Source organism: Macaca thibetana, chromosome 15, assembly GCF_024542745.1.
Source record: "Macaca thibetana thibetana isolate TM-01 chromosome 15, ASM2454274v1, whole genome shotgun sequence".
In the NCBI taxonomy this organism is placed as follows: Eukaryota; Metazoa; Chordata; class Mammalia; order Primates; family Cercopithecidae; genus Macaca; species Macaca thibetana.
In genome coordinates, this window is record NC_065592.1 from 17,863,198 (window position 1) to 17,889,767 (window position 26,570).

The 26,570-nt window shown below is 44.7% G+C and overlaps 2 protein-coding genes across 3 annotated transcripts in view; one reads left to right on the forward strand and one right to left on the reverse strand.

Moving 5' to 3' along the window:
* Positions 1–26,570, reverse strand: part of MORN5 (MORN repeat containing 5) — a 632,826-nt gene that overhangs the window by 327,403 nt on the left and 278,853 nt on the right. The window lies entirely within an intron of this gene.
* The window catches only part of TTLL11 (tubulin tyrosine ligase like 11), a 272,426-nt gene that overhangs the window by 223,138 nt on the left and 22,718 nt on the right, over positions 1–26,570 (forward strand). For both annotated transcript variants that reach the window (XM_050761886.1, XM_050761887.1), the window contains one exon: positions 7,410–7,516. In XM_050761886.1, the coding sequence (XP_050617843.1) occupies positions 7,410–7,516 (107 nt within the window). The remainder of the gene's footprint in view (positions 1–7,409; positions 7,517–26,570) is intronic.

The following is a 26,570-nucleotide window of genomic DNA, read 5'->3' on the forward strand; positions in this document are numbered from 1 at the left end:
AAGTTAGGTTTATCATCTAGGCTAAATTGCTGGTAGAAACGGAAATGCTTCCTTTTTACTCCTAATAAAGTCCTACTCAAAAAGAAGAGAGAGGAGGAGATTTGAAAAATTGCTTATGGTAAGTATCACCATCTCACTTGCCTACAGGTTCGGCAGGAAGCATCAACTATCACAGAGGGCTAGGTAGACAAGGTCGGGGCAGGAGGGCAGGCTGTGGCAAGCTGGAGAGCACATCCCATATCTAAAGGAAGGCTGCTGCTGGGCTCATATCACCAGAGCTTTTTATTTTTCAATCCTAAATATCTACATAAAATCTCAATACACATCTACAAATGTTGGCAATTTGACAAATAATTTTAAATACTGGATTCAATGAAAGCATGACTGCCCATAGATACCATCAGTGGGTGACCTCTGGTATGAGAGGAAGGAGGTGCCTATTAAGAGGACTGCTATGCCTCTTGAAAAGAAAGCAGAATTGAGAATGGTTCTAACCAAGAAGATTCCTAAAATGCTCTCAGGTTGGAACCAGGTGAGATAAAAAATATAGCCACAAATCTGTCTCTACGTGATAGGCTTTATGACTTTTCACCCTTTTGCTCTCCACAATTAAGGGCATTTGCATGAAAACCCAGGTTTTGCCACATTAGAGACTATTAGGTCCTGCAGCCATCATTCCCAATCAGTGGCCAAGCTCATTAGGGAGCCATGGTGACCGTGACACTGAGAACCACTTCTTCAAGTGGGGACCAGGCAGCCAGTGCTCAGGGACTCAGACTGAGCTCCTCTCCCTCCTCCCTCCCTTCCCAACAAATGTCTGTAGTAATTAAGAATGCAGGAAGAAATGGAGAAAGCATTGCACAACCATTAATAAGTTTTTCTTGGTTTTTCTTTTTCTTTCTTTTTTTTTTTTTTTTTTTTTTTTTTTGAGACAGAGTCTTGCTCTGTTGCCCAGGCTGCAGTGCAGTGATGCAATCTCGGCTCACTGCATCCTCCACTTCCCAGGTTCAAGTAATTCTCCTGTCTCAGCCTCCTGAGTAGCTGGGACTACAGGCGTGCACCACCATACCTGGCTAATTTTTGTGTTTTTGGTAGAGATGGGGTTTCACCATATTGGTCAGGCTGGTCTTGAACTCCCGACCTCAGGTGATCCACCCGCCTCAGCCTCCCAAAGTGCTGGGATTACAGGCGTGAGCCACGCACCTGGCCGGATTTTTCTTTTTCAATTGTACCAGAAAATCCTAACAGCAACCTAATCATAAAAGATGAGATTCTCTGCCTTTAGATTTCTCTGAGTATGTTCAGTCTTGCCGGCTAAATTTAACAGCATGCATTTTCTCTTGCTAACAACCCTTCTCTCTCTCTGTTCCACTTTGGTTTAAATTTTGCTTCATTATGAATTAATAATATTTATGCCATATGTTAAATCAAACCAAGTGCCCTTCTCAGGAGCACTTTGAAAAAGACATATTCGCTGGCGAGATACACTCCTCTCAGCGCTCCCACGCAAATGGCAGAAGTTGAACTTGCTTTTCATCTGTTCTACCCACTCTCTCTCTCCAAGCTCCTTGAAGAGAACTAGAGGGAAGAAAATAATAAACACTCCGATTGAATTTATTTCCAGTGTCCATCTCTCATAATGTGCTGCATAGATCAGCAGTTTTCGGAGTGAATTATGCTAATGCCAGTCTGGCCATATTCTATTTTTCTTTTTCACCAAGAAATGAGAAATAATGAACTGTTCTTCTCTCGTCTAGACTTAACTCTCTCTAACCGGCTTTTCATGTCACTTCCTCAGGAGGCACATAATAGTAGCACACATTACCATGAATTAAGTGCCTCTTTTCTTCTTTCTTTTTTAACATTTTATTTTATAATAATTGCTGGGGTGTGAAGCCACCTTTTCCCCAAGAAATAGACAGTATCTGATTGATTTTTCAGCTTGATGGCTATCTTGGAGGAAGATGCATTTTTGTCATTCTTCTTCCATTGGATTACTGATTTGGGGGGCATCTATGTAATTCACAAATGAAAATTTTTACAAATGTGTCCCACATCAGACTTGGACATCAATTTGCATATGCTGCATTTTTCATGATGGCAGCCCAGAAATTAAGCAGTTTGCCAAAACCAGGTTTATTTCTAGGAAATGCAGCAGCTTCTCTGTACCGCAAGCATTTGCTTCATGTGAGGTTCTCCCACTGGGTGGCTTCTGATCCTGGGCCTCCTTCTAGGTTTTTCTTCCTTTCCCCTTTCCCCTTCCACTCCCTTTTATCATAAGATTATATTAACATGCTTCATAATGGATAGCTGTGGGGGACTTTATTCTCTCAGAGGCAACATGGTGTGTTAGAATGTTCTAGAATAGGAGCGTAAGGCGCCTTGCTTCCCCCTCTGTCATTAACTCCTCAGTGACTTTGCTAATCTCCCCTGCTTCTGTGACCATCCCTTTCCAGCAGTATTGCACGCCTTGGATATCAATGGACTTTCAAAGCCATACCTTTTAAACTGGAGTTGTCTTCTTGCCCCCCTAGATGTTTAGGTAGTGTGGTTTTTAAAAAATAAATATTGATCATTTGTTAACTTTCACATTATAGAATCCTCTCCAGAAAAAACAACAACAACAACAAAACTTCTTTTCTGCACAGAGAAGGATGAACACAAAAGAAATTCTATAAATAGGATTTTATGGAGTGGAAAAAGTTGGTTCCTAAATTTCCCATGAGATGTCAGTAGTTGTTAAGAGGAAATGAGAATGATCATTTCAAATCTTTCTATATTTGGACTCCTAATGAACTTAAATGATTTGTGATTCTTTCCCATCATATGTGCCCAAATTCCTTTGATTCTGGGGAAACACACACACACACACACACACAGACTATCTCTTCAAACTGGTTCTACATCAGAGAGGAAGGATGCGAACTGCCATTTGCCACTTCCCCATGCGTGCCAGGCACTGAGCTAGTCCTTAAAAGATCCTTGTATGGTGAACAGTCTTTTTCTCACTGTACAAATTGAAATTTGCTAATGTAGATGCAGAGAGCTTCCATGACTTGCACAAGGTTACACAACAAAGCCAAGATTCAAACTCGTGTGTATTTGACTCCAAAGCTCATCTTTTCCATGCACACTTTTAACCTATCCTTTCCTAGAAACTTTTCTGGCTTCTCATGATACCCTATTTCTCGGACTTTTCTTCCACTGAAGAATTTATCCTTCCACTCATTAGTCATTTGAGGAACTGCATCCCCAGGCATAAGGGAAAACTGTTCTCAATGATTAAGAGCCACATTTTTACTGCAGACTCTAAGATCACGTACAGTCTCTGAGAGCGGTTTCCAAGGCCCATTCAGCTCTTCCTTGCTGTCCAAGCCCAGAATACTGCCTACACAGAGAGGGCACAAATAAATTTTTATTGAGTGGATAGATGGATGAAAAATTCATTCCAAAGTCTTGATATCTTGACCGTTGGAGTCATTCATTTCCTGTTTGAGTTTGTTGAGAATGTTTGGTAACCACAGGGCAAATCCCAGCACCCTGGTTGTCTTAGCCCCAGCCCCATATCCCAAAGCTTCCAACAGGAGTGCTTTAGAGACTCCAACCTACTGGTCCCTGGCCTGAGACCTGGTTTCTTGATTCCTGAATCCCTCCTGCAGCCCTGGACTGGGCCACCTCCCCACAGCTCCCAAGCCCACTACTCTTATCTTCCAAGGAAGGGCTAGATGTGAATTCCAGCTGTGTGACCTTGGGCAAGTCATGTCCCATCTCTTGAGCCTCAGCATATGCTTCATTGAAATGGTACTAGGAATACCACCCTCAAAGAATGGTTAAAATCCAGACAGCTAATGAGCAAGAAAAGCCCTAGCATACAGATGGTGCCCAAGAAATGCCTACAGAATCAAGATTCTTTTAAGGCATTTGCATTTCCTGCCTACCGCAGCCAGCATGGATCCCTCCTCTGTCCCAGTAGCAGATGTTGCAATCAACTGTATTCGCAGGCATCACTAGGGAGGAAGAGTTACCTTGGAAAGGGAATAAACGGAGAATTTCTGTTTTAAATTACGGCTCCTGCTAGAGGTTTGACACTTCTATTTTCTACCTGTCAGAAAAAAAAAAAAAAAACTATATACCACTGGTGAGTGTGGTTTCCCTTTTAATACTCCATTAACCCACAGAGCAAGCCAGGCAGCGCTCCTGTCTTGTGGAAGAGCAGGTAGCCCAGAGGACACTGATATGATAATTAGAGGACACTGTGGCTGTTCCTAATGAAGCTTTGTAAATTAGCAATGCAGGCTGTTAGAATACCCTGGGAGAGACTGGATCATCGTCCCCCACAGAACCCAGTAAATAGCCGTCTTGGTGACAAGTGATGTGAAAACCTCTGCGTCCATTGACATGTGGTTACTGGGGCTCAATAACTGTGTGCTGATGTGCTTTGAAGTCTGCCACCGTGACTTGGGATTGAAATACAGAGCAGGAGCCCAGGAGGAAGCAGGGTGTGCATTGATGGCCTGGGAAATACAGGCGGGAAGAAAGGAAGGGAGGAGGGAGGAAGGGGGCAAGAAAGTGTGCTGGCATACAAGGAGCACCAGGCTTGTCTGGGCACCATGCGGGGCACACGCCCAGCCACCGTCATTAGGGGTGTGCTTGGGTTTGGAGAGGGGACTCTGATGCCCAACCCTGCTTGCCAATCAACCCCTCCCCTGTCCAATCCCTAACAGAGCTGTTCACACAAGGGATAATGACAAATGGGAAATCAAAGAGCCACTTCATCATTAGCTGAGGCAGTGGATGTGGATTCGTTTGAAAAGTTGAAAGCAGCATTGAATGTAGTTCAGCCAACCTGACAGCTGGCGCGGAGGCCTAGCTTTCAGGATTCCCTGGACAAATCCAGCCTGCCTTGGGACAAGCCTCCCAGCAAAATCCTGTCCAAGGCAGGGGTGCACCTGGACAAGCCAAGGGCTGCTTCCAGTTTGAACAGAGAGCCCAAGCCTTGTACACAGACATTCAGACTGGTGCGCTCCATTTCTCCACAATGGGCAGGGTCACTCACTTGGCTCCAGGCAGCCTCTGGGATGAGATGACTCTAGATCTAGAAGAAGAAAAGGGAAAAGGGGGAGAGAGTTGGGGAAGGGAGCTCACAATTGCTGTGGGCCTACCAGGTGACAGGCACCATGCTGGGTTCTTGGCATGTACTCACAACCATGTGGGCAGGTATTATTACCTTCATTTTAGAGCCCAAGAAATAAAAGCACGGAAGGTTTAAGTAAATTCCCCACAGTCACACAGCTAGAAAAGGTTCCAGTCAGGATTTGAATCCTAATCTGTCTGATGCCTAAATCTAAATCATGCTCTTTTCAGCATACCAGACTACCCTCCACTCCATATTTCCATACAAAAAAAAAAAAAAAAAAAAAAGGCTGGGGAGGAGTAGGAGGATTCTAAACACCCCTGCTGCGGCGTGGACAGGGAGCACCAGTGCTGACATCAGACTGAAAACCTGGTTACTGTGGCCTCCCTGCACCTAAACAAGTGGAGCATCCGAAGCTCAGGGGCCGCCCCCCACAATCCTCCTGTCAATTCCAGGTGACTCCCCTAAAGTCAGGAACGAGGAACCTCCCCGGCAATGCTGTGTCAGCCCGCACAGAGCAGCAAGGACCCAGCCTGTGCTGTTCTGCTCTATAAATCTGGGGCTTAGTGTGGCTGATTAGGGGCTTATATAGAATCTTCAGGTGGCAGATTAAGATGAGTAAAGGACAGAAGCCTTGAGCCCTTGTCCGTAGATTTGTCCTCAGGGACTCAGCTGGTGAGCATTTCCAGTGGGAAATTGCTTCTGGACAGTGGTGATGGCTTCAGCCTGTAGTGGTGACATGCTGTCATCCCTGGGTCATCTGAGCATGACACCGTCAGCTACCTGGACACTGGCAGGAGAGGGCAGCGCCAAGGGCCCAGCTTCCCTTCCTCTTTCTGGAGACTGAGAGATAGGACACGTGCATGGGGGCATTTCTTGACATGTGGAGTTCATTCCCTTTTGGAGCAGACAGGGACCCACACTGCTGTGTAAGGTCAGGCTGACACACAATGACTGTAATAAAGACCGAGACTCAGGAAGGTGAAATGTTTTAACCAGGGCCATGCAGCCTTCAAGTGGCAGAGCCAGGCTACAACTCAAGACTTGCTGTCCTGGCCAGGCACAGTGGTTCACGCCTGTAATACCAGCATTTTGGGAGGCCGAGGCAGACGGATCACCTGAGGTCAGGACTTCGAGACCAGCCTGGCCAACATGGCAAAAACCCGTCTCTACTAAAACTACAAAAATTAGCCGGGCGTGGTGGTGGGCACCTGTAATTCCAGCTACTCGGGAGACAGAGGTAGGGAGAACTGCTTGAACCCAGGAGGCAGAGGTTACAGTGAGCTGAGATTACACTACTGTACTCCAGCCTGGGCGACAGAACAAGACTCTGTCTCAAAAAAAAAAAAAAAAAAAAAAAAAAAAAAAGACTTGCTTTCTTAAAGTTCTCGCTCTTTCCAGCCCGTTAGACCTCTAACTAACCAAATGGCTGAACTTACAGGAACCCAAGGATCTAACTTGCTTACATCATGCCTTCTCTTCTACTGCTCCATGCTGGTCACCTTGCAGCAGTTCCAGCTGTGGTTAGGGAGGATATTCCAGACCCGGAGCACCATCCAAACAAAGACAATGTCAGTTAGTTCAGGCTGCTAGAACAAAAATGCCACAGTCTGGGTGGCTTAAACAGCAAACATTTATCTCTCATGCTTCTGGGCTGGGAAGACCAAGATCAAGGTGCTGGTAGATCCAGTGTCTGGTGAGGACCCACTTCCTGGTTTGTAGACAGCCGCCTTCTTCTATGTTCACATGGTGGAGAGTAGAGAGGAGGCAAGCTCTCTAGTGTCTCTTCCTAGAAGACACTATTCCCTTTCTCAAGGGCTCCACCCTCACGACCTAATCACCTGTCAGAGGCCCCACCTCCTAATACCATCACCTTGGAGGTATTAGGATTTGCTAATTTTGTATTTTTTGTAGTAGAGACGGGGTTTCACCATGTTGGCCAGGCTGGTCTCGAACTCCTGAGCTCAAGTGATCCGCCTGCCTTGGCCTCCCAAAGTGCTGAGATTACAGGCGTGAGCCACTGCGCGCAGTCCAGAGGGTGTTTTTCTAAAAAAATTATAATAGCCATAACTGATATTTCTACAGCTCATCACAAAACTTCAAGGTCCTTTCATGCATATTTCCTCATTAAATGCCCTGGTGAACCAGTGCAGTAGGCACTGCACTGCCTATGGATTTGGGGAGCACAAACATTCAGTCCCTAACAGGAGTGGAGGAAAGATATACTGGACAGGTTTCAGGCTGGCAGTGACATGTCACTTCCCATTGTTGGCAGGAACTGCAAACTCAGCAGCAGCAGCCTGTCCATGGCCGCCGTGGACATCCTCTACATTGACATCACACGGAGGTGGAACTCCATGACCCTGGATCAGCGGGACTCAGGTACCTGACAAATGCCTCTGCCATGGCCTGTGGGGGTCCTGACAGGCGTGGGTGGTATATTTTCTGTTCCTTCTTGTCAAAGGTTCAGATGGGGGAAGAAGATGATGCCATCAGATCTAGACATCATCCAGGGATTGAGCTGAATTTAAATCCTGGAGCATTGTCTGCCACCAAATTCTCATGCCACCGTTAGCATTCTTTGCCTTTGCTTAAGGCTCAGATTCCATCCATACTGGGAACACTCAGTTATTCGTTCATTTGTTCACCCCTCACACACATTTCCTGAGCATGTGCTGGGCCCAGCCTTGGGTGGGCTGGAAGATATAGTGCTTGGTTCTTGTCCTGAAAGAATTGGGAGGCAGATGAGAAAATGATGCTGGGTAGTAGGATGCCTGGCTGTGGGGGAGAGAAGCTCAAAGAAGCTATCCGGGAACCCAGCGGAGGAGCTCCTCATCCAGGGAGGGCCAAGGAAGACTTCAGGAGAAAGGTGTATGGGATCAGCTGGTGAACAGGGCTGGGACAGACACTCTGGCAGGGCTATTGCCTGGCCTTGGCATGGACACAGGAGAGGCTGTTGAGCTTAGATCGTATCAAGTAGCCCAGATGGGCTACAGCAAAAAGGGATGTGAGAAGGGGTAGAGATGGGGTTAGGGGAGCTGTCAAAGCCTTGAATACCACACAAGAAATTTTGATGTTGATCATCTAGGTTCTGTGGTGAAGGGTTCTGTGAGAAGAACCCACCTTCAGGTGGATGAGTTTCCTATCTTTTTCCTCACAGAGGGTGTTTCTCTCTTTCTCTCTCTCTTTTGTTTTTTGTTTTTTTGTTTCTTTGTTTTTGAGACGAAGTCTCACTCTGTTGCCCAGGCTGGAGTGGCATAATCTCAACTCACTGCAACCTCCGGCTCCCAGGTTCAAGCAATTATCCTGCCTCAGCCTCCCAAGTATCTGGGATTACAGGTGCGAATCACCACACCCGGCTAATTTTGTATTTTTTGTAGTAGAGACGGGGTTTCACCGTGTTGGCCAGGCTGGTCTCGAACTCCTGAGCTCAAGTGATCCGCCTGCCTTGGCCTCCCAAAGTGCTGAGATTACAGGCGTGAGCCACTGCGCCCAGTCCAGAGGGTGTTTTTCTAAAAAAATTATAATAACCATAACTGATATTTCTACAGCTCATCACAAAACTTCAAGGTCCTTTCATGCATATTTCCTCATTAAATGCCCTGGTGAACCAGTGCAGTAGGCGTTATGAGTCTCATTTCACAGACAAGTAAACTGCAGCTCAGGTGACAGAGATCACACAGGACCTGTGAGCCCACAGCACCCCGGCACCCACGCCACCCCCTCTTCTGGCTGCCTCCCTCCAAAAGGGACACACAGAAGGGAGGCACCGGGTCGTGAGGAGTGGGGCAGCTTGCTCCTGTGAGTCTGCGGAGAGGACCTGAAGTCAGGTTGGGAGATCCAGATTAGAATTGATTATGCCATTTCCTGCCCTTGTCAGCATGAAAAGTCATTCCAACTCCTCATCTCCAGTTCCTCATCTGTAAAATGGCACCAAAAATCCCTGCTCTCCAGGGTTGCTCTGAGGTCTTTGGAGTCCTTGCTGATAAGGACTGGTGCAAGCCAGTTTATCTTATTACTGGACACCCCTTGGGGAGAATCCTGGGGGCCGTCTGCCTGGCAGCTGCTGCACCCCTAGGCAGTCCTGCCCTACACCCATGTGGGCCAGAAACTTCCCAACCACAGAGGCGCAGCCCGTCCTTCCTGCAGGGCACCGGTGCTCAGGCATCATTTGCCGCTTGGCTTCATGTTTAGTAATGATGCTCCCGGCTGCCAGTTCTTGGCCAATTCTTATATGCCAAGCACTCCACAGGCACTTTACATGTGCAGCACCGGCTAGAATTCTCCTAGAGGTAGATATGATTATCTCCATTGTGCAGAGGAGGAAACTGAGGCCCAGAGAAGCATGGCTAGTGGATAAGGTTCAAACACCAATCCACCCGAGCCTCTTTCGGGTTGCCTTCTCCTACTAACAGTCCTAGAGTGAGATGACCACCAAGCTCCCTACAGCTCCCTTTTCTTTAAGTCAAAAGCAAAACCCAGGAAATAGCAGCAGTCATTGAATCAACAAGGTGAGTGCCTCTCTCGCATCTCTGCAGTTGGCAGCTCCCTTCCAGCCCTCCCTGGCAACCAGGAGAGGCGTGAGATGGAGTGTCTTCAAGAGAAGTAGGCAGATTAATTATCATTCCGAGGACTGAGAGTGCTCATGTGACAATCGAGCGGCGGCACTTTCTGCTGACACCTTCAGAAAGCAAAGAAGCGTTTGCTCTGTGAGCTGAATGTGGGGAGTCATCCAGGATCCCACGGAGGGGGCCAGATGAGGGGGTGGGGGTGGCAGTGGAATTATTAAATATTGAAATTGATCAGGAGTAGCAGCAGGAAGCTATTTATCATGTTTTGTTGCTGCAAACTAGCATTACCATCTGGCCCATTGTTAATTCTGAGTAGTTTTTCATGTTTTGTTTGCCTCTTAAATTGCTCCCGGTAAGCGGAATCCACAGGGGCTGTCCGCAATTCAAGCTCCGGTGAGGTTTTCTGGGGTCTGCCTGGGTCTCTGTATTCTGCTGACCAAGCTATGGAAATGAGAAAAATTCTTATTTTTAGCACATACTGATAAGCAAATTCAGGGTTGGGATCTCCCAGGCCTTTCGCCAGACCTCTCAGCCCCTGACTAGGTGGAGTAGTCATCACCAGTAGTAACAGCAGTTTTGAGATTACTTCATTTGTGCATATATCACTGCAAATTCTTGCCAGGCCTTCAAGTTGGGCAACAGCATCCCCTTTTACAGATGTGCACCCTAAGGTTCCAAGAGCAAAAGTGACTTGTCTAAACTCCCACAGCCAGGGAGTAGCAAAGGAAGGCAACATTTGAACTCAGGCCTCCTACCTCCTCGCCCAGGGTGCTCTTCCCCCATCCAGGGCTACACAAGCAGTGCTTGTTCACTTAAGTAATACAGAGGGTTGGGGCTCGTGAGGCAGGAGTCAGAGGGGACGGCAGCAGCAGGAGGATAAAAGTCACCTCACAGGGCCTGCTGGGAGGACAGAACTGGAGCAGAGAGAGTGCCTGTCCAACCTCTTGTCTCCCTTTCCTCCATCCTCTGAGTTTTCATCACTCCTGGAAGGAAATAACAGGGCCTGGGGGTCTAGAAAGTGGGCCTGGGCATGAAAGCCATGCATGGGAAGCCTTCTGTGCCCATGGTCTCAGTAGCCACTGCTGGTACCAGCCAGGGCCCAGTTCTTGCCTCCTTCTCAAGGCTGGTCCAAGCCCCTCATTCTCGAGGAGAGGGGCATCTGGAGACAGCCAACTTCTTAGGACCATTCAGGAAGCTACTGAGTAGCAAAAGGAGAAGTCTGTGGTTGAGTGGTTGTTCTTCCTTTTGCCAAGTGTCAGCAGAAAGGCCAGAGGGTCTTTTCTTCCCTCCATGGTGTGGAGCCGAGGGGTTTGAGAACCTCAGATCCAGTTAGGTACTGGCTGGAGGTGTGGGTGCCGTGCTGAGGGAGATGGCTTTCCCCATCCCACAGCTGCTGGGGGCTGAAAAGAAAGAAGCCTGTGAAGAACGATAGAGCCTGGGTTCTCGTACTCAAGGAACACGTACTCATTCATTCATTCATCCACTCAACTAACAGCTACTGAACATGCTACCAGGCATTGTGCCCTGCAGGGATATAAAGATAAATTATGTACAGATCCTAGCCTCTTAAGGAAAAAAAGGGACCATTTACTGAACATTTATATGGGACAGAAATAAAAAAATGCTTGCTATGAATTACCTCATTTCCTTCTCGCACCATCCTGTGGGATAAGCGTTGTTATTCCCATTCAACAGATGAAAAACCTGAGCCTGAAAGAGGTGAAATTATACAGACATGTCAGGTATTACAGTGGGGGCCAGTAGCAGTGACTCATGTCTGTAATCCCAGCACTTCAGGAGGCTGAGATGGGAGGACTACTTGAGGCTAGGAGTTCAAGACCAACCTGGGCAACATAGCAAGACCCCATCTCTATAAAAAACTTAAAAGTTCACCAGGCATGACGGCACTTGCCTATAGTCCCAGCTACTTGGGAAGCTGAGGCAGGAGGATTTCTTGCACCCAAGAGTTCAAGGCTGCAGTGAGCTACAATTGTGCCACTGCACTCCAGCCTGGGTGACAGAGATCCTGCGTCTAAAAAAAATGTTACAGTGGGGACCCTAGTATTTGAATAAAAATCAGTCTAACTTCAGAGTCTGCTGCCCTTTCCATTATACCCAGTGTCTCTCAGTCACAAATGAATATGACATACAGTTGACAATTGCAATAGTATGCGACCAGAGCTATCATGGGGGGAAGCAACAGAGGAGGGTTGCTGTGAGGGTTAAGAGAGAATGCATACAAGGCATGTAGCATGCTGTGACCCAGAAAAGCCACCCACTGTGCATTCTGCATCCTCGAGGGCTTAGCACATGGCCTAGAACATGCAAAGCATCTCGCCCAGTGCCCAGTGAGTGTTTGATGAGCAGACGAATGCAAAAATAAAAGATGCCCTGCATCCTCAAAGCAGGGAGTCCCGAGTGTGAGAACCGTGGCTCAGAGGAGAGGTGGTCTTTTTGCCAGAGTCTCCCTCCCCTCCTCTGAATGCCCAGTTGGACTGGATCATCACCCATACCCAGTGCCTGCTGTGTCAAAGTGCTAAAGCATCTTCCCCTCTCCTGAAGCCAGCCAGACCTTCCTTCTGCCATTGTAAGACTTTGGTACACACCGAAGGGGTTAACCAGATCCCTGATGCTTGAGATCTTTATGAACAAAAACAACCTGCAAAAGGGAACCTTGCTATTGAAATGGAGAAGAAAAACATGGTGCTTAAAATAATTAGGAAAAAAATCAAAACTAGTGAGAAAAAGCATGCACATGATGAAATCGAAACCTCAAATAATCAGTTTAAATAAGTGTGCTGTTGATTGGTTTGTGTTTTATTAGACCTCAGGTGCATAGAATTAGATTAACCATCACCCTTGGTTCATGAGACACTTCCATCATGATCCACACGTAGCCTACTTTTATTTAGTTAGTTTTTAAAATTAGCTGTTTTTAGTAATGGAATAAGTATCTGCAAACTCACTACGCAAAACAAAAGCTAGGACTTGACAGTGACCTAAATCTAATATGTGGCTCTCCTCACCTAAGGAACCCCCCAGCTGCACCCTGGGTTCATCATTCCCGAAATGGGCTTGCCTTCACCTCTGTCAGAATGTCAATGACTCTTCAAGAGCTTGATGGAATTTAGTAACATGTAGCTTACGCTCTCCAGGATGCCAATGTAATTGTCATTAAAAAAGAAAAAGATAAGGATTTTAATTTTCACTTCTAGAATTTCCAGCAAGACACAGAACTCTAAATGAGGATATTATCAGCAAAACTGGGATGTCATAGCCCTCAACTAGCCCTCTCATTGCCCAGAATCAAATAAAGAAACAAATTTGTCAGGGAAGATGCATTTATTTCATGTAAATTGCACTCAGGAGCTCCCTCTTATCACTTTCACATCTCCGTGGTAAGAGACGAGGACAGCATCAAGATTCGGCAATTAAAGGCAAAATCACTGGTGTCAGCTGTGAGAGACAAACATTTTATTTGCAAAGGTAACATTTGAGCCGGGCAACCAAGTGTCCTGTCCATCTAACAAAAGACCAACATCTGGAGGCTTCTGAACTTTGTTTACTTCAAAGCCAGATGTTTTTGCTATTTTAAGATACAAGCTAAGGGTCCCTCTCAGTAACCGAAGGGAACATGAGAGCAAAGGAAGAAAAAACTGACTATGGTGTCTTCCCCACCTCCCCTTCCCATGAGAGCTCAAACACCACACACCCCTTGCTTGGAGAGGGAAATCTAAGAATGGCATTGTTTAATATCTGACATATGCTGAGTGCTCTTTGACCAAAATAAGAAATATTTCTTCCACTGCTCGGTGAGCTACATGCCCGCCTCCGGGGGCTGCCTTGGTTTGACTTGCTGTATACCCAAAGTCACAGGCTCCAGAATCAGACAAACTGGGCTTTCAATCTGCGCTTGGTCACTTGCTAGCTAACCTCAGGCAAGTTAGGTAACTTCCTCCAAGCCTCAAGTTCATCATGTGTAAAGTGGAGATAATAATGGTGCCTGCCTCCTGGAAACATTGGGATGGATGAAATGAAACAAAACACAGAAAACGCTCAGGGCCATGTCTGCCTGTGGAAAATGCTCAGGAAGCAGGGCTGCCCCTAGTATGATCCCATTGCTCCTACTGCACTACTTTCTTGGGAAGTGCTTCCGGGGCACCCCTGCCAGCTGCTCTGCAGGTGTTGGGGACAGAGATGGGAAGAAGGGCCTGCCTTACAGCCAGATGAGAGAGTCAGGACGTGGCCACAACAGACTCTTCCTTTGTGGCCAGCAGAGTGCCAGGTCCTTCTCATCCCACCCTGGCAACAGTGGGGACAGTGAGGCTGGGGAAGGCAGAGGAAATGTGGTGCTGGCAGCCTCAGCCATGGCTGTGGGAAGCGGGAACCCTGCCCGCTCCCATCACTTACAGGCCTGTGCCGGCCCCCAGCTGCCTGCAGTCACTGGTCTCACAATTCCAACCCCAGGGAAGAACATTGGCACATTTCAGGGCCTTGATAGATGGACCCCTGTCCACTCTGCGTCCTCATTCATCACTAGCCTCACACTCACTCCAGCCAGAATGGCCGGCCCCCTCAGGCCCCCACCTCTGCAGGAACCCACTCTCCTTGCTCACCACTGCCCAGGCCCCCTTCCTCACAGAGCCTCCTGCAGTGCTCAGGCTGGGCCCAGCACCATCTCACCTGCTCCACAGCACCCAGCGCTGCCCTTGACCACAGCACACATCAAGTACTGTGAGAGAACTTGGACATCTGCCCCTGACATGAGGCCAACATCTGGGAAACAGAGCTGTTCCCACCTGCATGAGGCCAAGCATTGAGCTTGGCATCCAGCAGGTACCCTGCGAACACGTGTCCCATGGGCCAGGGCTCAGCCGCGGCAACCCACCAATCCCATGGGTGTCTGAGCCTCATGACCATCTCTCAGCGAAATCTCTCAGTCACCGACTACAAGTCATCTGACGCCTCTGCTCACATCGGCTGGAGTAAGCCCAGGCTGAAATGTATTTGGTTAACGATGAACAGAAATATTGAAGAGTATTTTTATTTGGAATGTTGAGCACAGTCTCCCTTATACATAAACATGGCTTGCCCCCTCCCCCTGAAATACAGGAAGCTGTGGAGAAGTAGGCCAGTTTCACGCAGCGCCTCTTGCGAGGTGTCTGGCACGAACGATGTTCTTCAGCCTTGAAATTATCTCGCAGTCAGATGGGCTTCTCTGGATGTGTGCCCTACACGCTTACAAAATAGTTGGCGTCAGAATTATTTTTAATAAAAGCAAGTGAGCCAGCAGAGATGCCAGCTCAACCTCCGCCTCCCTCACCCAGACCCTGATCTCCGAGGCCTGCTAAAGCCACTTCTGCACCGGTAGTGCCACCAGGCGAGCTGCGGTCACACCCGCTGCCCCTTTGTCGGGCGAGTGCCTGCCCTTCCTCATCCTCAGTCACCTTGAGGGTGGAGATGCCCATTGTCAGGCCCCACCCCCAAAAAACAAAGTGGGGAAAGCTGAATTCTTTTCAGTGTAGGCCTCCCCTCTCCCTGCACTTGTTGCTCACCATCCCCAGATCTTGCAGAAACAGCAGCCGCAGGATCCAGTGTTGTGCAGAAAGCTGGCAGCTGAGTTAGACAGGCTGGGTTTCAATACGCTGCTACCTGCCATTGGGAAGCCCTGAGAGGGGGCACTGCACCTCTGGGAGCCTCAGTGTGCTTTGAAACAGGGCAATGACATCTACCTTGGGGCACTGTCAGAATTTAGTGATAAAGTATGCACCTGGCCCAAACAGTAGCTTTTTCTGTGTCTAACCACCACTATCCTTCCTGGTGGGGGTGTGTGTGTGTTACAGACTACAAACCGTTTCCAAAGTCACCTGTCCACACAATGCACACACTCCCAGTGAGCTCTACCACCACCCTGTATACAGAAGAGGACACCAAGGCTCAGAGGGCTAGAAACAGCTCCCCAGGCAGGCGGGGCAGAACAGAGCCAGCCCCGAGTCTCAGTCCTGGTCTGCCTTGTGCAGTGACAACAGTCACAGGCACATGAAGATGTAAGCCCCGTCCCGGTCCTCAAATGCTCCCAGGCCCGAGAATTGGGCAGAACTGTGTTTAGGAGGACAGTCTGGCCTCTGGTCTTGGCCAAGCCTGGTGTTAACAACAACAGCGTGTCCAGGGAGCTCTTGGGCTGTGAGGGCTTCCCCTCCCCCACCCCTCTCATCTGTTCCTCCCACGGCCTGGAGCAGTCAGTAAAACGTTTGTACACACTTTATTGTTGCAAAACACAGCACTCAGTGCTCCCAACTGCTCTGAGGGGAGGAATTTCTCTTATCCCAGATTTAGAGCTGTGATAATAAGGATGGGACGGGTTAGGGGCCACCTCCAATGGCCCCTGCAGTGCTCAGGCTGAGACTCAGGTCTCCTGACTGTATCTTCTCCAGCAGGTTCTCTCCTAACGTGACTGCCAGCGATTGACACTAACAGCAGCTACATTTATCAAGCACCCAACACAGGCCAGGTGCTATAAAAGCCTTTTTAAAAAAATTAATAGGCTTAATATTTTTAGAACATATCATTACAGAAAAAATTGAGCAGATAGTACAGAATTCCCATGTAGTCCCCCACCCCCATGCACACAGTTTCCTTATAACACCATCTTGCATGATTATGCTGTTATAATTAATGGAAAAACCTTGGTATATTATGATTGACTCAAGTCTGTAGTTTGCATTAGGGTTCACTCTTTGTGTTGTATAGTTCTGTGGGATTTGACAAATGCATAATGTCATGTAGCCGCCGTTACAGTGTCATACAGAATAGTTTCACTGCCCTAAAACTTCCCTGTGCTCCCCCGTTCAGCTCTCCCGCCGTGAGCCCCCGATCTTTTTACTCTCTATAGTTTAGCCTTTTTCAGAAAGTCATATTGTTGGAATCATAGAGTATCTAGCCTTTTCAGACTGGCTCTTTTCACTTAACAATGTGCATTTAAGGTTTCTCCATGTTTATTTATGGCTTGCCAGCTCATTTCTTTTTATCTCTGAATAATAGTCCATTGAACGGATATGCCACAGTTTGTTCATCTATTCACTTACTGAGATACAGCTTGGTTGCTTCCAGTTTTTGGCAGTTATGATTAAAGCTACTATAAACATTTGTGCATGGGTTTGTGTGGACATAAGTTTGTAACATGACCGGGCAAATACCCAAGGATGTGATGATTGGATCGTACAGTGCAATGGTTAATTTCAGGTGTCTACTTGACTGGAGTAAGGGATACCTAGAGAATTGGTAAAGCATTAGTTCTGGCTGTGTCTGTGAGAGTGTTTCCATAGGAGATTGGTGTGTGAGTTGGTGAACTGGATGGGGAAGATTCACTCTCAATGTGAGTGGGCACCATCCAATCAGCTGGGCGCCCAAATAGAACAACAACAAAAAAGGCCAAGATGACTCTCTCTTTCTCTCTCTCTCTTTCCCCCCACCTCTCCACTCCTCCCTCTCTGCCACCCCCTTCTGGAGCTGGGACACTCTTCTTCTCCTGTCCTTGGGCATCAGAACTCCAGGTTCTCTGGTCTTTGGACTCCAGGACTTACACCAGGTCCTCCCCTTACCCCCAATCCCCCGCCCCAGCTTCTTAGGCCTTAGGCCTGGGACTGAGAGCTACACCATTAGCATCCCTGGTTCTGGGGCCATTAGACTTGGACTGAGCCACACCACTGACTTCCTAGGGTCTCCACTTTAAAGATGGTCTGTTGTATGTGGGACTTCTCAGCCCTAAGCCAATTCCCCTAATAAATCCCCTTCCACATATCCATATCTATTAATATCTATATCTATCTCTGTATCTATATCTATCTATATCTATTTATCTCTCATATATATATATATATATATATGCAGTGAGTCTTCCATATCCATGCATCCCACATGTGCAGATTTAAATCAACCATGGATTGATAGTTTTTTTTAAGAAAAATAAAAAATAATATAACAATTTAAAAAATACAAATAAAAAATATAGTGTAACAGTTATATAACATTTACATTGTTTTAGGTATTATAAGTAATCTAGAGATAATTTGAAGTATACAGCAGGATGTGCATAGGTTATATGCAAATACTACACCATTTTGTATAAGGAACTTGAGCATCCGCAGAATTTAGTATCGGTGGGGTTACCTGGAACCAATCTCCTGTGGACGCTGAGGGATGCCAAACTGTCTTTCAAAGTAGTAGTACCATTTTGCATTCCTACAAGTAATGAATGAGAGTTCCTTTTGCCCCACATCCTTGTCAACACTTAGTATACTCAGTTTTTTGGATTTAGCCATTTTGATAGGTATATAGTGCCACCTCATTGTTTTACTTTGCAATTCCCTAAAGACATTTGATGTTGAGTATCTTTTCACATGCTTATTTGCCATCTGTATAACTTCTTTGGTGAGGTGTCTGTTCAGATCTTTTGCCCATGTTTTAATTGAGTTACTTTTTATTGTTGAGTTTTAAGAATTCTTTGTATATTTTGGAGACAAGTTCTTTATCAGATATATATTTTGCAAATACTTTTCTCCCAGTCTGTGGCTTATCTCATTTTCTTAACAATGTCTTTTCAGAAGTTTTTAATTTTAATGAAGTTCAACTTAACAATTTTTTTTCCTTCATGGATCTTGCTCTTGGTGTTGTGTCTAAAATTTTATAGCCAAACCCAAGGTCATCTAGATTTTCTCCCATATTATCATCTGGAAATGTTATAGTTTTGTATTTTACACTTAGGTCTGTGATCCATTTTGAGTTCATTTTTGTGAAAGGTGTAAGGTCTGTGTTTAGATCCTCTTATTTATTTATTTTGCTTGTTGATGCACCATTATGCCAGCACAGTTGTTGAAAAGACTAACCTCCCTACATTGAATTGCATTTACTCGTTTGTCAAAGATCAGTTGACTATACTGATAGGGGCCTACCAGGACTCTCTCTTCTGTTCCATTGGTCTAGTTACCTATTCTTTTGCTAATACCATACTGTTTTGATTTCTGGAGCTTTATAGTAAATTTTGGAGTTGGGTAGTGTCAGTCTCTGACTTTGTTCTTCTTCTTCTTCAGTGTTATGTTCGCTATGCTGGTCTTTTGTCCTTTCATATAAATTTTAGAATTAGTTTGTCAATATCCACAAAATAACTTGCTGGGATTTTCATTTGGATTGTGTCGAATCCATAGATCAAGTCAGAAAGAACAATAGTGATCTTTCTATTCATGAACATGAAGTAGTTCTTCATTTATTTAGATCTTCTTTTATTTCTTTCATCTAAGTTTTATAGTTTTCCTCATATAGATCTTGCACATATTCTCTTAGATTTATACCTAAATATTTTATTCTATTTTGATGCTAATGTAAATGGTATTATATTTTTAATTTCAAATTCCAATTGTTCATTGCTAATGTATTAAAAATTGACTTTCCTATAATAATCTTATGTTCTTCAACCATACTATAGTCATTTGTTACTTCAGGAGGTTTCCTTGTCAATTCATTGGGATTTTCTACATTGACAATCCATTGAACAAAGACAATTTTATTTCTTCCTTCCAAATCTCTATACCTTTCATTTCCTTTTCTTGTCTTACTGCATTAACTATGACTTCCAGTCCAATGTTGGACAGGAGTGGTGAGGGGGGACTTTTTCTTCCTGATGCTAAGAGGAAAGCATCTAGTTTCTTTCCATTAAACTGTAAAATTTTTTTGTAGATATTGCTTTATCGAGCTGAGGAAGTAATTGCATTGGTCATGGTGTATGATTCCTTTTTTTTTCTTTTCTTTTTTTTTTTTCCTTAGTGATAGGGTCTTGCTCTGCTGCCCAGGCTGGAGTGCAGTGACACAATCTTGGCTCACTGCAGCCTCAAAGTCCTGGGCTTAAGTGATCCTTCTGCCTCCTGAGTGGCTAGGGCTACAGTCGTGTGCCCTCACACTTGGCTAATTTATTTTTTAAAATTTTTTCTAGAGACTGGGTCTCACAGGATTGCTCAGGCTGGTCTCAAACTCCTGGACTCAAGCAATCCTCCTACTTTGGCCTCTTAAAGTGTTGGAATTATTTGGTGCCCAGCCTATGATTCAATTTGCTGATATTTTATCGAGGATTTTTGCGTCTATGCTCAAGAGGAATATTGGCATGCAGTTTTTCTTTCCGGTAATGTCATTATCTGGTTTAGGTATTAGGGTAATGCTGGCCTCACAGAATGAGTTAGGAAGTGTTTTCTCTGCTTCTGTATTCTGGAAGACGTTGTAGAGAATTTGTATCATTTCTTTCTTAAACATTTGTTAGAACTCACCAATGAACCTAGCTGGCATGGTGCTTTCTTTTTTGAAAAGTTATTGATTATTCATCTTGTTTCTTTAACAGATAAAGGCCTATTCAGATTATCTGTTTATTCTCTTATGAGTTTTCATAAATTGTTTCTTTCAAGGAATGGATCTATTTCATCTAATCAAATTTGTAGACATAGACTTGTTTGTAATATTTTTTTATTTTCCTTTTAATATCCATGAGATCAGTAGTGATAGTGATGATCCCTCTTTCATTTCTGATATTAGTAATTTGTAATACTAATTAGTAATCTAATAGCCTTTTCTCTTTCTCTGTTGTTGCTGTTTTTGTTTGCTTTTGTTTGGTTTTGATTAGCTGGGCTAGAGATTTATCAATTTTATTGATCTTTTCAAAGAACCAGCTTTTAGTTTTCTAGATTTTCTCTATTGATTTCTTCCTATTTTTAATTCATTAATTTGTGTTCTGATTTTTATTATTTCTTTCTTTCTGTTTATTTTGGATTAAATTTGCTTTTTTCCTGGTTTCCTAAAATGGAAGCTTAGATTATTGATCTTAGATCTTTCTTCTTGTCTAATTTATTGCTATAAATTGTTCTTCTAAGCACTAATATCACTGGATCCCACAAATTTCAATAAGTTATATTTTAATCTTTGCCTAGTTTAAAATATTTTAAAATTTCTCGTGAGATTTTTTTGGATCTATATGTTGTTTAGATATGTGCTACTTATTCTCCAACTATCTGGGGACTTCTCAACCATCTTTCTGTTATTGATTTTTAGTTTAATTCTATTGTGGCCTGAGAGAATACTTTGTATGATTTCTATTCTTTAAAATTTGTTAAAAACATGTGTTTTATGGTCTAGGATATAGTCTGTTTTGGTGAATATTTCATGTGAACTGAGAAGAATGTATATTCTACTCCTATTGGATAAAGTATTGTATACATGTCAATTAGACATAGTTGATTGATGGTGCTGCTATGTTCAACTGTACCCTTACCAATTTTCTGCCTGCTGGATCTGTCAATTACTGATCGAGGGGTGTTGAAGTCTCCAACTATAATAGTAGATTTATCTATTTTTCTTTGCAGTTCTATCAGTTTTGTCTCACATATTTTGACACTCTGTTGTTAGGTGCATACATGTTAAGGATTATTATGTCTCCTTGGAGAATTGTCCCCTTTATCATTATTACTCACCTTCATCCCTGATAATTTTCCCTGTTCTGCAGTCTGCTTTGTTTGAAATTAATATAGCTACTGTAACTTTCTTTTAGTTAGGGTTATCATGATATATCTTTCTCCAACCCTTTACTTTTTTATCTACTTTTTGTTTGTTTTTACATTTAAAGTGTGTTTCTTATTATCTTTAAGCTGCTTTTCAGTTGGGTCTTGTTTTTGAATCCTCTCAACAGTCTCTGTCCTTTAATTTATTTAAACCATTCACATTTAAAGTACTTATCGATATAGTTGGATTATCATGTTTGTAACAGTTTGCTATTCATTGACTTGTTCTTTGTTTCTGTTTTTACTTCTCTTTTCTGCCTTTTCTGGTTTTAATAGAGAATTTTGTATAATTTCCATTTTATCTCTTCTTTTAGCATAGCAATTATACTTCTTTTTAAAAATAGTCATTATCCTAGAGTTTGCAATTAGTTTCCAGCTAATGAGTCTGTTTTCAAATAACACTATACCACTTCACAGATAGCGCAGGTAACTTATAATAGAGAACTTCCGATTTCTCTTTTCCATGCTTTATAACATTGCTGTCATTCATTTCACTTATCCCCAAGCTATCGTCACCCAATACATTGTTGCTATTATTACTTTGAACAATTATCTATTAGATCAATTAAAATTAGAAAAAAACATTTTGTTTTATCTTCTATTATTTATTCTCTAATGTTCTTCCTTTCTTTATGTAGATCTGAGTCTCTGGCCTATATCATTTTTCTTCTCTCTGAAATTTTTTTTAACATTTCTTACAAAGCAAGTCTACTGGCAACAGATCCCTTCAGTTTTTGTTTGTCTGAGAATGTATTTCTCCTTCATTTCTGAAGGATAATTTCACTGCATACAGAATTCTAGGTTGGTGGGGTTTCTTTTTTCAATACTTTCAGTATTTCACTTCATTCCCTTCTTGCTTGCATGGTTTTAGTTGAGATGGCTGGTATAATTCTTGTTCTTAAGGCATTATATATACCTTACCTAAGGCATATATTCCTTACCTGTATATTACCTATACAGGTATTATTTTTCCTCTCTGACTTCTTTCAAGATTTTCTCTTTGTCTCTGGTTTTCTACAGTTTAAATATGATATTCCCTAGGTGTAGATTTTTGTTATTTCTGTGAGCTTTCTGAATCTGTGGTTTTGATGTCTGTCTGTAATTTTTGAAAATTCTTAGCTATTACGACTTCAAATCTGTCTTCTGCTCTTTTCATTCTTCTCTTTCTATATTCTCATAACATATATTTTGTACTTTTTGTCATTGTCCCACTGTTCCTGGATATTCTCCTTTTTTTCAGTATTCTTTTACTTTAATTCATTGTTTCAGTTTAGGACATTCCTGCTGACATATCTTCAAGGTCACTGATTCTTTCTTTGACTGTATCCAATCTGCTGATGGGCCCATTGAGAGCCTTCTTCATTTCTGTTATAATGTTTTTTATTTCTAGCATTTATTTTGGATTCTTAGAGTTTCCATCTTCTCCTTACACTTTCCATCTGTTCTTGAATACTGCATACTTTTTCCGTTAGAGACTTTAACATATTAATCATTATTTTGTATTCTCCATTGGATAATTCTAACATCTGTGTCATACCTGAGTTTGTTTCTCATGCTTGCTTTATCTCTTCACACTGTGTGTTTTCCTGCCTTTTAGCAGGTCTTGTAATGTTTTGTTGAAGGCCAGACATGAAGTACCTGATAATAGGAACCAAGGAATCAGGCTTTCAGTGTGAGGTTTTATTTTATCTTGCTAGGAGCTGGGCTGTGTTTATTTACTGTAGTCAGACGTGCCAGAAGCTTTGGTTTCCTCCAATTTTTTTTTCTCTCCCTCCCTATTGCCTTTAGATTTCCTTAAAAACTCCTTAAATGGAATCTTTTTCTTGGATCTGTCTCAGTTGTAATCCACTGTTATTACGCTGGAGTGAACCCTGTTGATGTGGTGATAAGGTGCTGGGTAGAGAAACATTTCACAATCTTAAGATTAAATCTGTTCCTAGTGGGCTTGAGTCCATGGGCTGTGACTTTCAGAAGTGCTTCTTAGCCCCTTTTTTCTCCCTTTATGTGTGAAAGCTAGAAAGTCTAGAAAAGCTAGAGTTATCTAATTGCCCTTCCCCTAGGTCAGATCAGCCTCTACTAAAGTAGTTTCTGGCTGGGTGTAATGACTTACACTAAGTAGTCCCAGCACCTTGGAAGGGTGAAGCAGGAAGATCAGATGAGTTTAGGAGTTCGAGACCAGCTTATGCAACACAGTGAGACCCCTGTCTCTACAAAAAATTTTAAAAATTGCCAGGTGTGGTGTCACAGCTACTTGGGAGGCTGAGGTAGGAGGATGGCTTGAGCCCAGGAGGTTGAGGCTGCAGTGAGCTGTGGTTGCACCACTGCACTCCAACCTGGGTGACAGAGGAAGACCCTGTCTCTAATAATAATAATAATAATAATAATAAACAAAAAATAAGTAAATAAATAATAAATAGCTTCCTCCATTAGCAGTCCTTTGTTATGGAGAGTGCTCTAGGCATATTTGAAAATAGTTACCTCCCCCACCCCTTTCTGAAGCATGAGAAGATTTTCTCCAATCTTTTTCTTGAGAACCTGGTGGGGCTTCTGGAGCCCCACCCACAAAAAAAGTGGGAGACCCCCTAAGACTGGCCCCCAGGCGTTTTTAACTCAACCTAGTTAAAGGTTGAGCCTCACACTGTCTCTAGCAACTCATCAATTACCAGTGAAGTGTTCTTATCAGCTCCTGGCTCCAGCAGCTTCTGCTCCTGGTAAGCTGAACTCAGCTCTGATTCTCTATATTCACAGGTCTCAATGGTTTATAGGGTGGTGGCTTGCCCTGTGACCTCGATACTCATGGATCTTAGAAAAGTCATTGATTTTTCAATTTGTTCAGCATTTTTTCTTTTTTTTTTTTTGGCGGAGTCTCGCTCTGTGGCCCAGGCTGGAGTGCAGTGGCCGGATCTCAGCTCACTGCAAGCTCCGCCTCCCGGGTTCACGCCATTCTCCGGCCTCAGCCTCCCGAGTAGCTGGGACTACAGGCGCCCGCTACCTCGCCCGGCTAGATTTTTGTATTTTTTAGTAGAGACGGGGTTTCACTGTATTAGCCAGGATGGTCTTGATCTCCTGACCTCGTGATCCGCCCGTCTCGGCCTCCCAAAGTGCTGGGATTACAGGCTTGAGCCACCGCGCCCGGCCCAGCATTTTTTCTTGTTGTGAAGATGGGAGTGACGACTTCTCTCTCTTTTTTTTTTTTTTTTTTTAAATAAAGATGGGGTCTCACTATGTTGCCGAGGCTGGTCTTGAACTCCTGTGCTCAAGGGATACTCCAGCCTCAGCCCCCAAAGTGCTGGGATTACAGGTATACATCACCGTGTCCAGCCAGGAGCAATGACTTCTAAGCTCTTTATGCGTCAGAGCTGAAACTAAAAGACCTCTGTTAACATTTTGCACATCTCCCAACAATCCTGAGATTTAAGCTCTGTACTCCAGGTTACAGAGAAGAAAGCTAAGGCTCAGAGAGGTTAAGTAATGTGTCCAAGGTCACCCAGCTCGTGAGTGGTAGAGCCATAATTCTTTGTCTTTAGATTCTCATGGTCTTTGAGAAACTGTAGCAATGACCAACATTCCAGAAGTGTTTACCTTTCAGAGATTCTCCAGGGAAATCTGGGCTTACTCATTTAACCCAAGAGAGCAGAGAGAATCTCACAAACCATCTGATCAGTTCTTTGTCATCAAGAAGATGCCCAGGTTACCCAAGACAGAGACTCATCTGGCCCATAGGAGCCACTTTCAGAGTTCATGGGTAACATTTCCTGCATATTCATCTTACTGATATGGAATCATAGTGTTTAAAAGTAGAAGGGGACCAGGCACACAGTAGCTCATGCCTGTAATCCCAGTACTTTGGGAGGCCAAGGCAGGAGGATCACTTGAGCCCAGGAGTTTGTGACCAGCCTGGGCAACATAGTGAGACCCCGTCTCTACACACACATACACAGAGTTACAAAAAAGTAGCCAGGCAAGGTGGCATGCACCTGTAATCCCAGCTACTCGGGATGCTGGGGCGGGAGGATTGCTTGAGCCCAGGAGCTCGAAGCTGCGGTGAGCTATGATTGCATCACTGCACTCCAGTCCTCCAGCCTGGGTGACAGAGAGAAACCATGTGACGTTTTTTAAAAAAGGAGAAGGAGCCTTAAAGATCATCTCTTTCAACCCCCTTGTTTTACACATGAGGGACTCTGAGACCCTAGCAAAGTATTGGAAGAAGCACCTACTATCCATTGGCTTTCTACATCCCCAGCCTGCTCTTTTTCCAGATCTTTTTCGGAGTAAGTTAGACACGTTCCTTTTTGAGATAGTCCACAAATATGTGATGAAATCTACCCTGTCCTTTGGCCCCTGGGAGGTGGAAGAAGGCAGGCACATGCTCTCGGGGTGCTCTGCATCTCACTGGAAGAATTGAGACACTTCCAGTGGTTAGGTATCCATGTCTTCCCTGAAGTCTAGAGAGATCAGTGGTTCTCAACTGGGGGGGACAATTTTGACTCCCAAGGGGACATTTGGCCACGACTTGAGACATTTTTAGTTGTCATACTGGGGGAAGGGAGTTGCTATACTGGCATCTAGTGGGTGAAGCCCAGGGCTGCTGCTTGACAACCTGAAATGCACAGGACTGACCCCCACAACAAAGAATGGTCTGGCCCAATGTTAATAGTAGCCGCTTTTCCCCTTCGGCCTCCTGGGGCTGCTATAACAGTCCTTCGTGCCCCACCACAGCCACACCATGCAGCTGCCACCTGACTCAGGGCAAAGATATGTCCTCAGCCCGGGAGGCCCCAAGCAGCCTCTAAAGAAAGGGAGCTCACCTCATCTGTTCCGCAAGACCTTACATGACTGAGCGCGTTCTTCTTGGTAGCAGGTGGGAGTCTCTGCCCACACTTCCCCACTGATCACATCTGCGAAGGGAGGAGGAAGCCTTACATAAGCGCAGCCTCAGAGAACCTTCTGTCATTTTGGCAACACAGGGCCTGGGGAAGCCCCTCCCTTCCAAAATCTCATGGGGAGCACGGTTCTGTTCTGAATGGGCCCCGGAGGGTTTGCCTGCTACCTGCAGGATACAGGTACATCTGAGCTCTTTAGCCTTTGAGATTAGCCTTGCCAGCCTCATCTCCATCCTCCACAACCGCAGCCCCCATTCCCGCCACACTCTTCGCCCACACGCCCTGTGCTGCTTGGGGCCAGCCAATGTGCTTCCGTTGTGGGGCCTCTGCTCATGGTGTCTCCTTCCTGTAACATCCCTCCCTGCCTTGATTGCCTGCGCAAGGCCCA